At 45.6% G+C, this 12851-nt stretch overlaps 1 protein-coding gene across 13 annotated transcripts in view; it reads left to right on the forward strand.

The window, feature by feature from the left end:
• cacna1g (calcium channel, voltage-dependent, T type, alpha 1G subunit) overlaps window positions 1-12851 on the forward strand; it is a 271413-nt gene that overhangs the window by 158840 nt on the left and 99722 nt on the right. For all 13 annotated transcript variants that reach the window (XR_015111675.1, XM_086196398.1, XM_086196399.1 and 10 more), the window contains exons 7-10: window positions 419-713; window positions 1207-1299; window positions 1386-2283; window positions 2908-3311. Coding sequence is in view for 12 of the 13 variants with exons in the window: in XM_086196398.1 (XP_086052524.1) it covers window positions 419-713; window positions 1207-1299; window positions 1386-2283; window positions 2908-3311 (1690 nt within the window). In the remaining variant the exon portion in view is untranslated. The remainder of the gene's footprint in view (window positions 1-418; window positions 714-1206; window positions 1300-1385; window positions 2284-2907; window positions 3312-12851) is intronic.

The raw sequence follows: 12851 nt of genomic DNA on the forward strand, positions 1-12851 counted from the left end.
ACCACAGGTACAAAGCTAATATTATGCTACAAAGAACCAGACCACTGAGGCATGGCTTTAAATTTGACCACACTTAGCTTTGTGCTGAAGTTTGCTATCTACAACAACAGCTATTCTCCCTTAGCCACTTGTCAGCAACTGCAGTTAAGACATGTAAAAAGATTTTAAATTCAGTGACTTATTAGGTTTGTGGGGAATTTTTTTATGCTCCCAAACATCTTATCCACAACCGTTGTTTCATTTTCATTTTACTAAAAGCCATTAACTTTTAGAAGGGGGAAATAGGATCCATCTGCACGAACTGAGGAATGAATGTATGATGCACTTTCCTGTATGGTATTCTTTGATTTGAACAAATTGGGATCCATATAAGCCTGTAACCCTATCGGTGATCTCCTCTTTATCCTCCACCCTGAAGCCCTGACTCTGTGGAGCTGAAAGAATACTACCAGACTGAAAACGACGACGAGAACCCCTTCATCTGCTCTCAGCCCAAAGAGACTGGCATGAGGGCATGCGACTCAGTGCCCAAGCTGTATAATGACAAAGGCCTACAGTGCGCCCTGGACATACACTCTTACAACAGCACTGATAACACCACTTGTGTCAACTGGAACCAGTATTACACCAACTGCTCCACTGGTCCTGTCAACCCCTTCAAGGGGGCCATCAACTTTGACAACATCTGCTACGCCTGGATCGCCATCTTTCAGGTAAGACCAGATGTTAAGTGACGGATAACTAACTGGATTAAAAAGTATGCTGCGGTTTGACTGAAGCAAGGCTGTAATACAAGATGGAGACAAAGAAGAGGAGGAGGTGTGGGGGGGGGCTAATTGAAGCAGCAGCTGGAGTATCAGAGACATTTTTAAATTAACAGGTCACCACGTACGCAGGCAGACTGCGACTTCATTTTTCCACACCATTTGTTTGCTATCTCCACATCATCTGAAAAGCCTTTGTTGGAGCGTTCATTCAATGTCTCTAGCTGAGGGGGGGATTTTGGAGGACGAAAGCCAGATCGGGGATTAGTTGTCCCATGAGTCTGGCTGTTGCTGCAGCTTGCCTGTATGGGGTAAACACACAGGAGGAAAGTTGGAGGGTTGTCATTGGTTGAGTTTTGGTATTTGTAGCACTGGACTGTTAAATATGATCCATTTTAATCTGTTTTTAATTCTTTTTACTTCCCCGTCTCTTCCTTTTCAGGTGATCACTCTGGAGGGCTGGGTGGACATCATGTATTTTGTGATGGATGCTCACTCCTTCTACAACTTCATCTACTTCATTCTTCTCATTATTGTAAGTGCCGACAGCTTGTGAATCTTGTCAATCGTGTGTGGCACAGTTTGTATTGTGAAATAACAATGAGACCCCCCCGTCCTTAGATCGGCTCGTTTTTCATGATCAACCTGTGCCTGGTGGTCATCGCCACTCAGTTCTCAGAGACCAAGCAGAGGGAGAGCCAGCTGATGAAGGAACAGCGGGTACGCTTCATGTCCAATGCCAGCACCCTGGCCTCCCTGTCTGAACCAGGCTCCTGCTATGACGAGCTGCTCAAGTACCTGGCCCACATCGTCCGCAAGGGGGCTAAACAGGTGGCCCACATCTGCAGGCTCTTAGCTCGCCGTGCAGGGCTCAACATCGCCGCTTCACCTCCAGCAACAGAACATCAACGCAACCAGAGTCAGAGGAGAAGGAGGAAGTCCTCTAGGCAGGGGTCGATGTCAGTTCATCATATGGCACACCATCATCACCACCACCACCACCACCACCACCACCACCAATACCATCTGGGGAATGGCAGCATTAGAGGGAACATCAGGAGTCTAGATGGTGGAGATGTGGAGGCTGCTTCTCATAACAACAATGGAGGGGCTCTTGTAGCAACCCCCTGCAGCGGGCAACTCGCTGTAGTGCCCCCACCGTCTTCAGTGACAGCAGCGACCTCTGATTCTAATCTGGCTACTCTGTACAATCCTGCTGCTGATTCTTCTGTCAACGTATTCCACTCAGAAACTCTCCGCTGTACCCCCTCCCCTACAAATCTGGGGCTGACCCCAAGCATCTTCTCCCTTGCTCCAGCTCCCATATCCAGGGGAATGAAGAGAAACTCTGTGCCCTTTGCTGCTCCTGGACCTAAGAACTATCCCACACTGCAGGCCAGAGCACTAGCGGAGTCTAGACGAGGGAGTGCTGCGACAAATGTCAGCCTTAACCTCAACATACCACCCATGCCTGGGGGGAGAAGGCGGCAGAGCATGGTGGACACCCCCACCCCCACAGGTAGGCTAGCGTATGTCTGTTTTTAACCTTGGAAAATTTTTGAGTCGCTCCATTCCTCCGAGTTACTGTGGTGGGTAGAGTTTGCTTTGCTGGGCGTTCTGCTCAAGTAAAAAAGTGGAACAGAGTATCTTATTCAGGCTGCGTTTGTCTCTCGTGTCAGTTGATTTGCTTCAACTTCAACTCTAAAAGTGTTGCTTTTCATGCAATCAGCTGTTTGGTGGAATCCAGTATCACTGTCCTTTGAGAGACAGAACACATTCTGATTGCAGTGTTGATGCTTCATGTCGTCGCTGGCAACCAACTCCTCCTGGTTCTGGCCAAGTTCTAAAAGGCGGTGTACTCAGCAAAAGTAAGGCCAGGTCCACTCAGGTTGTACAGACGGTGGAGCCGCTGGCTGCCATCCAGCCAGGCCACAGCTCAATCTGTAGAGAAGAGGCATTACTCATACATCGCGCACTACCTATCACCGCCAAACGCAGTACCTCTGACATGCTCTGAAGCATCCAGAAATGTTGTTCATAACCTCAGATTTATTTTATTAGATTTGACAAACCACCTCATTGATGTAATTTCTCACTGTCACGCTCGCTTTCTTTTGTCTCACATCTGACCTTTCTCGCTCAGCTGCAGCCCAACTCTCCTGCCAGCTGTCTGTTCGTGACCTCAGTACCACAAGCAGTGCCATGGACACAGCCGCGTTGACCTTGGACCCTGAGAGTTGTCCTTACTGCGCCAAGGCCCTGGCCAACGAATCAGAAGGTGGCACAGAGGGCAACGAGACACCCGGAGACTCTGACAGTGAAGTGTACGAGTTCAGCCAGGACCACCACCATAGGGACAGGCGAGATAGTCGGCAGCCCAGGAAGAAGAACCGCGGGCTGGGTAAAACTGCTGCAAAGGTCGTTCACTTCTGGAGGCTGGTATGCGACACATTTAGGAAGATTGTGGACAGCAAGTACTTTGGACGGGGGATTATGATCGCCATCCTGATCAATACGCTGAGCATGGGGATCGAGCACCACGAGCAGGTGAGTGTGCGTCAGCGATCGCTTCTGCAAAGTTCACAATGGGAAGCCAGAGTTGTGATGGCTCATTGTGGGAGGTACAAGTTATAGATGCTGTTCACATGTGTGTGTCATTCAGTGGGATTGTGTGAGCTCTGCTGCTCCCACAGGCCCAACTAGAATTCCTGATGTCTCTCTCTGGTCTGGTTTGTTTACATGAGTGTAATTGCAGCTATGTGAGGCAGAGAAAACGGAAGGAAAGAGTGAGCATGGAAGAGTTATGATACAAAGAGAGAGAGAGAGAGACTGTTTAACGGAGACAACATTATCTGACATCTTTTCTTCTACCCTGATTTTCACCTGATAATATCCCGATCGGTATCAAGATGTCTGGATGAGGACAATGGGATGATGTAAACACATGAGATGAGCCAGATCACATCTGGAAATCATCTGCAATGCATTGTTAGCAGGTGTGCACACAACCTGCGCAGTTTGGCCACATTCCCCACATTCAGCTGGATATTCCTAATGAGTTGAAAGGTCAACAGGTTTAACCTCCCCCTACTATCTCAGGCTGCTTGTGTAAAAGCTGCAGCGCCACACGCTCTGCCCAACCAATTAGCTTCTTGACACCTGGTCACTTACAGGAAGATGACAACACTTCATGATACAGCTCAAGAGAGAGCAACTTGTGCCTTACACGGAACGTACAGTACTGGCAAACAGAGTCCTGATAATGAATGTGGAAGGAACAATGACAGTGAACAACTGGCATTCTTGTACCGTTTAACCAAGCTGAGAAAAGGAGCGGAAACATAAATGTCTGTTTCCAACAAAGCGTTTTTTTTTTAATGTACTTGTTTTTTCATGCCTGCGTTTGGTTACTATGATACAGAACATCAGCAGAAGTACTATCTGCTCAAAGTACTTCCTTCTGTGCTTTATCACAGGAGGAAAAAAGACTGAGTGACAGAGGGAGAGAAGACAGACAGTTGGCTTTGTGGGGGTCCATAATATAATTATATAGTGACATAATATATTGTGGGTGAGGGAACATCTTGACTTCGTTGTTGTTGTTCTGCTCCCTATGACTGCACGAAAAGAGATTGCTAATTACCCAAAGCTGAACAATGAAACCTAGGACCGGCTCACTGGATCGGATTGCAGATGAGTGTGACGCGCTGAGGATGAGTGTCAGGATCGCGAGTCTGAGGCATCAAGTCTCTGCAGAAATTATTCCATACAAATGTCAACAACAATTAAAAACAAAAAAGGGTCATATTTATCAATTTTGTAAGGCCCATTTTAATTCTTCCATCTTGGGGCCAATCGTGGTGTTGGCTCATTTCAGCTTCATATGCAGAAATACGTTCACACATTAAATATTGTCAGTTCCTGTTTGTCATCTACACACGGACGTGCAGGCTACTATTGATTTAATCTAACCAGATTTAAGGATAAAATAAGATTAATTTGGGTTGTTAATCAGGAATTACATCTCCATGGTGGCCTGGCAACTCCACGAGCTCCACCTGTCAGAGCTGGTCCATGTGGCCAGGGGAAGGGAAGTTGGTGGGTCCCACCTAGAGCTGCTACTTTCATGACCAGACTTCAGATAAGTCATTGAAGTTGGGTGGAACAATGGGCCAGCATCACCAGTGCCTTCAGAACCACCAGGGCCACAGAAAACAATTTGCTACTTCAATTTTGCATTGACTTCAATTCAAAGTATCGCTACTTGAGTCCAAAATAAAATGCCAGGTGTGCCTGTGGATTGACTTTGGAGTACAATATAATCCCTGTGTGCCGTCTATTGTTATTTGACGTCCTGGGAAGAGAAGGTGTTGGACGGCATCGTGGGTAATTGGACTGTGTAAAACTGCTATTTACCTCATCTGTTTCAAATGAAGAGATCCTCAAATTTGAGCAGTACTTCTGTTAAATCACGCTAAAACCAAAGAACATAACTTCTCTGATGTTCTGACAAGCTGAATGTTTTGACTTCAGTGTAACATCAGGCAAAGCGCAGCGCCAAGCTCCGAGGTGCGAGGGCTGTTTGAGGCGATTGTGTTGTGTTGTTGGCACGTGTGGTTTGTATAAACTTTTATAACACATGTAAAGAAAGTGACAGTATTGTGTGTGTGTGTGTGTGTGTGTGTGTGTGTGTGTGTGTAGTGCGAAATTGAAGCCTGGCCAGGTTTTATGGGGTTACTTTTGGTCCCTGACCCAGTACCTATAAACATATCCAGATGCCAACATCCTCCACACACACACACACAGGCACAGGAAGTTTTATAGCATTTGGGCTACCTCCTCCATTTTCTACTTTATTTTATTTTGTTCCTTCTCCCACTGTTCCCCTGCTTGTCCTCCACTTCTCTTTTTTTATCTTTTATCACTACCTTACCTCTGTTTTTTTTGTTTGTTTTGTTTTTTCTTTGTCCTTTTTCCTTCCGCTTCTGTCCCTCTTGCTTACTCTTTCCTAGGTGGGGTAGAATGGATCGGTCCAGTCTCCAGACTGGCGGCTGTAAACTTGACTGAGACGCTTCATTGATTGTCAGACCATCGACATCCCGTAGAAGCAGGGATCACCGAGCCTTAGTTTGTTTTTCTAAATCTGTCCACATGGACGAGAGGCAGGTTTCGCTGTCCTTACACCGCCCAGCCACATTTGCTTCACTCCAGTGTGAATTCATAGACTTTTAAACTAGTTAACAACTTAACAGTCCAACTGTAGCTGATAGTTGTGACACAAAGAGAATCGCTTCAAGTCGGGGAAGGCAGAAAAGGCTTCTTAGACTGGGCCATGTCTTTGGCCAGAAAGCTTTTTTTTTTATTCTCCTTTTCCACTGCGAGCACATGCAGGTTTTAAAAGATGCTGTTTGATCCTTTCCTCACTGGGAGTAGAAAAAGATCTGCTTCTCTGTTTTGTTTTGTTGTTCCAGTGCGCCACGTTCAACGTCACTTAAACCGGCATCAATACACCGGAAAACAGTGTAAACAAACATGAAAGAGCCGCATATAGGACTTGCACAACGGACTGGCAGACTCAGTGTGGCTGAACCGTTTAAGAGCACCGTTTGAATGCCAACGGGTCGAATTTATGGCAGAATGGCAGAATGACAGAAAGACGAGAAGTTACCGGTGGAGGTGGAGATTGTTGATAGACCACTCCTGCTGATGTAAATTACGCTGTTACTGGGGTTTTGTTTGAAGAATGATTATACCTGTTCCCAATGCAGACAAAAGTCAGACGTTAACTGTTTTTTTGACAGTGGGACATACATTGTCAGTTCAGTTACCTCTAAAATTGATGGTGGTAGTCAAGGTAACGAGCAGGGTTTCGGCGTGGCCCCACACCAGACAAAAGCCCCCGACCTACCATCACAGCAGCGGGCCAATTCCAAGTTGTGATAACGGACAGTGATTTCCTACCCCTGGTTCTTAATACAGGACAAAGATGGACAAGAAACAAAGTATAAGAAAGTATAATTATGAGCGGTTATTAGTAATGTCATACAAATATTAACAGCAAGGATGTCAATAAGTATTTTAACTTCATCACTTAATTCTTCCATTTGTGGGACAACTTGAGCGAAGTTCAGGCAGACATGAGAGAGAGACAATCAGGCAGACTTGAGTTCAGAGTTGATCGATTTGTTGCCTTCAGCAGTGTGATGGATGCATGAATGTGCAGGCCTACTGTCGCTGGACTACCTTAACACCAGTGACTTCTGGATCTTAATTTGGACGCATGAGTGATGAGGTCCGGGTGAAGTGTAATCGCTTGCATGTCAACCCTCTAGCGCCCTCTAGAGATGTACGACAGCGCGGAGTCAAAGACGTCGGATCCAAACCACATATTTAACTTAGTAACTCATGAAAGGGTATTCAGTGAGTGTGATGTGGAGATGTGCAGGCCGTCTCCTGATGACCGAACAACAATCGCAGTACAGCAGACTTAGAACTGACTAGAAGGTCAAGTATTGACTCTTAACCATGACCTGGTCATGACTTGGACTTACATTACAAGTCACAGCGCCACACCAGGAAGATGCGTAACGTCAGCGGTGTGGGATGCTTGTTTGTGTTTTTGATCACCTGCTGTGGAGTTTCTCTCAAAGATGTCTGCGCGACCACTTCATCGTCATGTGACCAGGTTCAACAGGACATCAGATCAGGTGTCGTGGTACCGCTGTGATCACTACAGCTGCTCCTATATTTTGATGCATATTGTGAGGTGGAAGAAAAATACCCGGATTAATTTTACTCTGGTAAAAGTTTGCATTTAAATAAAAGAAGAGAAGCATTACAATATCAAATGCAGAAGAACACTTTCCTTTTGACACCTTTTGTATTCCAGTACCTGCATTCGATAAAACAGAAGGGCAGAGGGTCTGGAGTTAGAGAGTAAATCTCTGAAGACAATCTGTCTCGAGGCAGGTGAGTGTTTGAACCTAAATAGTGAAGTCATCAATATTTGATCACATCGAAGCTCAACTGCTGGAGCGTTCCAGACGGCCTGATCAGCCTCCGACTGTCTCCATGCTGCTGGTGTGAGCCGCGCTCCCTCGCTGACAGACTCCGGTACAGACCAACCTGCACCGCCACTCGTCGTCGCACTGCTGCTCTCGAACTCTGCTGCTCTGCAGGACACCTCCCACAGCTACTCTGTTTTCTCTTCATTACTAGATGGATCGTGACAAGCACTTGCCAAAGAAGCGACTTGATAAACACGTAAATCCATTCTAAATCTTGTTTGAAATTATTTTATCTTATTTTGCTGTGTTGAAACAAATAATTGAACACTGAGAATGAACGGAAGGCAGTGGTCTCATAATAACGCTCTGGAGGATTTTTGAACTGTGTGGAATCGTGATGTGTTTGGATGTAAAAACCATCCAATAACACCAGGCTGGCTTGACTGACAAAGTTAGGGAGGCAGTGCCAGTGACCCTTAATTACGCTGATTTATATCATGGGAACTTGATTTTTGTCCCAAAAAGCAACGGAAGTCCCTAAAATGGTGATGACTACATATCCCCATACCATGAGGAATATGTGGAGGACACACACACACACACACAGTATGAGCTGCACCTTCAGTAACAGATCCAGACATCACACATCCCCACGTGTCCTTCAGACACAGACATGTTGATACCCTGCAGACCAGCAGTGTGGGGAGCGACAGCGCCTGAGCCTCACTGTCGCTGACATATAACAGAGACCCCCTGTCTGCTTCCTATCTCTTACACACACAATTACATCCACACAAACACTCACGGCTGCTGAGGAAACAGCGCTCTCGCCGCCACGAGGGCAGCAGACCGGGCGGGAGCAGTCAATTTCAGTGCGCAGAGATGGGGGGGATAAAAAGATGATTAAATAGAGTGTTGGATAGGGATGACAGAGTGTAAGGACTCGGAGGTGAAGGGATAGAAGGGGTGATGGGTGTACGGCGGACGGGTTGGACAAGTAAGGAGAGGGTGTCTGCTTTATCTCTCCATGCAGTTTAAGAGCGTTACCATTTATGGTGGAGATGATGGAATAGTTGTTCGTCTGCCAACTATGTGACACAGCCCAGCAGTCTATTTACTTGAGAAGGTCAACCTCTCTCTCTCTCTCTCTCTCTTTCTTTACATAAGAAACATCCCTTTGTCTCGATGGCCCTCTCTTTTCACCTACCCTTCGCCACCCTGCTCCTCTGCTTCCCCTCCTTCTTTCCCTCACCGGCATCGTTCTTCCGAGGCCTGCCGCGAACAGCACGGCTGCCCAGATAGTTGAAGGTGAAGCTGAGAGAGCGGGAGGCCTTTTAGCACTGACATGAATGTTGATTCAGTTTACACGAGCATAAAATGATCTCATGTCATTTTTGGGTCATTTGGTCCACATTTCCCACAGGCAGTGCTTTGACTTTATTAACCTTGAAGGCTATTCACTCGAAAGAGGAAGTACATGGATTTGGTCTTTAAACTTTAGAGTGCTGTAAAACACAAATGCAGATTTGTTGGTGAAATGTTTGTGTGTGTGTGTGTGTGTGTGAGAGAGAGAGAGAGAGAGAGAAAGAGAGAGAGAGTCTTTTCTCACTTTGAGGCTGAATAAAAGGACAGTCTACTACAATAAGGAGATATAGTTGGGGTCAAGTGCTTGGTCAGATGTAAGCCAACTGCAGACATTTGGAACCTTTAAGTGATGCTTCACCCAAAAAGTGTATTCTACTTTTCAAGCACTCACAAAGAGACAAAGAGGTGTCCTGAGCTTACCAGAGCTCAGTCTGTCAGTCAGAAGTGGCCACATCAGAGGAGGGATGAGGAGGGCGTGCAGGTGCCAGAGCACGGCGCTGGAAACCTGCCATGTACGCTGGTGCACGGCTGTAGGCGTACGCGGAGCTTAATTTCAAATAATTTCCATGATAATGATATTATGGCAATGATTTAAGATTAATTTAGGCTTCTCTGCATGATGCATAAAAATGCCCGCATTGAGACATTCTTAACAGGGGCTTCCACCACTTAATCAAGCCTGCTGAGATGAATTTTTCAATGTGTTGAACATCAGTGGAAGCTCATTGCATTCATTTGAGGAAAAAAATAGCCATTTTTCCTGAATTAATCGAATAAGTCTGAATCCAACTGGTGGAATACTCACATACCCACATATGGAACAGGCACAGGAGTCGGTCACTGCACGTTTACTTCTCCCTCCAGTGCCTGAATGACAGTGGAAAGAGCCTCTCACGGTGCTCTCTTGCAGCAACCAGAAATAATATTTATATGGTTTTTATCCTGCCCTGTCTGAGGAATGCAGCGCTGGCATCTGGAGATGCTGGCCTTCCTCCAACACAGGCCTGAGACAAGTGTTTTTCTGAATTGCCCGATGGTGAAACATAGATGGTGCAACAACGATTCCTAATCCGGGTTTATAGAACAGCTTTTCTAGCCCCGAAGGCCGTGAAATCAAAAAAGGGAGAATCAATGAAGTGATCAAATGCTGGATTCGGTTATTTCCTGGTTCAATGAGATGTCAAATAGCGCCGTGCCTGCATTTAACAAGTTCTCTGTTAAACATCCTGATTCGGAGATGACGTTTTATTCCTTCATACTGTTTCTTTGACTTCTGCTGTCACCTTTTTAGCTAAAGGAACAGAGTGATAGAAAGGCCACTTTGCACGTGTTGGAACCACAGCACAAGATTAGAGAGAGGTTTTCTAGATGATCTGACTCTGTAGCATCAGTACGCCTCCCTGTCCTTTCACTTACTTGGGCTCAAACATATGCAGCAGTCGTTAAGTGGCATTGTAATCGATTATTCACTGCTGATGCAGAAGGACAATGCCTTTATGATGTCGTTGCTGCAGCTGCTTTCTACTCAATGTCAGCAAAACACAGCATTGTGATGATGAATACTCGCGTCCCCTCTTAAGTTTTTAAATAGTCCAACCCATAAATACAGCATTTCTGTATTTGGCAGCGGAATGGAGAACCCCTGCTGTCAGACCTTGAAGGAAGTCGAATGATTTGATATGACTGGGAGTGTCATCGTCATGTATCCTTTCACACTGTTCAGTCCCTATCACGCGGACATGGTGCATCAACTTTGTAATCCTGGGAAGAAAAGGAAATGGATGTTGTTCTTCAACCATGTTTCCGGTGACGTAAAGACACTATGAGACATTTTCAGCCGTGTTCCTGGCAACTTAACGGCACGACGGGACATTCTTGGTTGTGTTTGTGGTGAGTTGATGTCCCAACAGGACATTTTCAGCTGTGTATCAGGTGACTTGATGACACTTTATTTAAAAATTAAGCCCTTTGTAATTATTCAAACACTCTGAGCAATTTTTGTTGAAATAATCTTGCATTTTGTGTCTCATGGCTGCTGTCAAGAAAAATAGAGACAGGACACACACAATGTTATCAGGATCACATTGATTCTCCGATCACGCTACAGTCTTAGCAGCATTCAGCCTCGAGGATTAAGTATCCATCTTAGCAAGGCATTTGCCATGGTGAGCAGTTTTCATGTCTATGAGTTGAATTTGATCATAAAAGCATTAAAACCACAGGCTGCCATGAAATGCTGTTTTATTACTTGGAGCATATATTCAGTAATGCAATGTGCTTCAGTCATAGGATTCTCAGGTCAGATGGAAAACCGCTGCTGTGGCGCTTTAACAGTTTTTGTCTTCCCTCCATCATCTGACTCACTGGCCGAATCCGAATCAGTTTCCCCCTCTCTTCATCTCTCATTATTTTCTTTCAATTTGAACCAGTTGAACCACCTTTATGTTCTCCGCGTTTTTCCTTCTCAAGTCCTCCTCCCTTGTGTCTGGCTATTTTCTTCTCATCCTGTCAGCTGGAAATTTACATCATCTTTTCATTACAGAAATGGATGAGCGGAGAATTCTAACAGTGCGGGCTACAACGTCAAGTTCCATTAAAACAGCAACAAGCTTGATACGGAAAACTGAGCAGTAAAACTGATGTAGGAAGAACTTTTGAGGCACACTTGAGTGCTTATTGGTAGGAGCTTTGTGACGGGTTATTGTTTGATGCCGGACACTTACCATGTTCATCCTCTTCTGTGCCCGTCTGCACTGCGAGGACAGGTTCAGAACTTTTGTCTGCAAACTTCAACAAGCCAGTTTGTTAAAAAGCTTTGGGTTCCTCCGTGTTTTCCTCAACGTGTTTGCGGTTTGTGTTTCTCCTTGGATTTTTGATTTGACCTTTGTTGGTTCCCTCTTTCGCTCCACCCTGTCCTTTTTCCCCCTACCATTTCTCCAACATTCACCTGTGTCTTTGGGGATAATTATTCCTCGTCAGGCAAATCTCCCTCATATACGGGTCACGAAGGCCTTTGCACACCAGATGCATTTCTTTTTCGAATAACTTGAGTGTCAGTGTGTTGTTTTCAAAATTTTTGCTTTGCTTTACATGTACGTTTTTTTCGGAACAAGTGGGATTTTCTTCTCACTTTTGTACTGCTAATTTACTGCAGCAACCACCAATGTCCTGTCCTGTTACAACACCAAAGATGGACCTGTTGACAGACCGCCCGACCGTCTTCGGCCTCCTCAGAAAGGAATGCGGCATACTGATGTTGGTATCGTCAGATACTGACTTCTCCGATTTTAGAGACAAATGTTTCTTTGCACCTTTCATTTAAAGCCTCCTTCTTTTCAACATCAATTTCTGGGGGAGGGGGACGAAGGGCGAGTCCCTGGAGCGAGCTTTGTGCGTCCGTGGTCCAAAAAGGAACATCTTCTGCGCGTCACTCAACAGGCGGAGGTGATTCTCCTCAACAACACTCTGCAACTCAACGGAAGGACGTGCAGCTCCTCTTGACTGACATGTGAGGAGCATCGGCACTGAACAATTTTGAATCCATCTCTTGTTTCTAAAGCGGTGCTCCTCAAACTTTTTTCAGTGATGAACCCCCTTTCAAATATGTTTTCAGCCAAGTAGCATCTTTGGTACAAAAGAAGGAGGTACAGTGCTGCGCCATCAGTGTCTGATTTATTCAAGTTAAACAACCTTGCACCAACGTTCCTGACTAATA

Source organism: Aulostomus chinensis, chromosome 23 (genome assembly GCF_037954235.1).
Source record: "Aulostomus chinensis isolate RoL2024-O1b breed Wild chromosome 23, RoL_Achi_v1.0, whole genome shotgun sequence".
Lineage (NCBI taxonomy): Eukaryota > Metazoa > Chordata > Actinopteri > Syngnathiformes > Aulostomidae > Aulostomus > Aulostomus chinensis.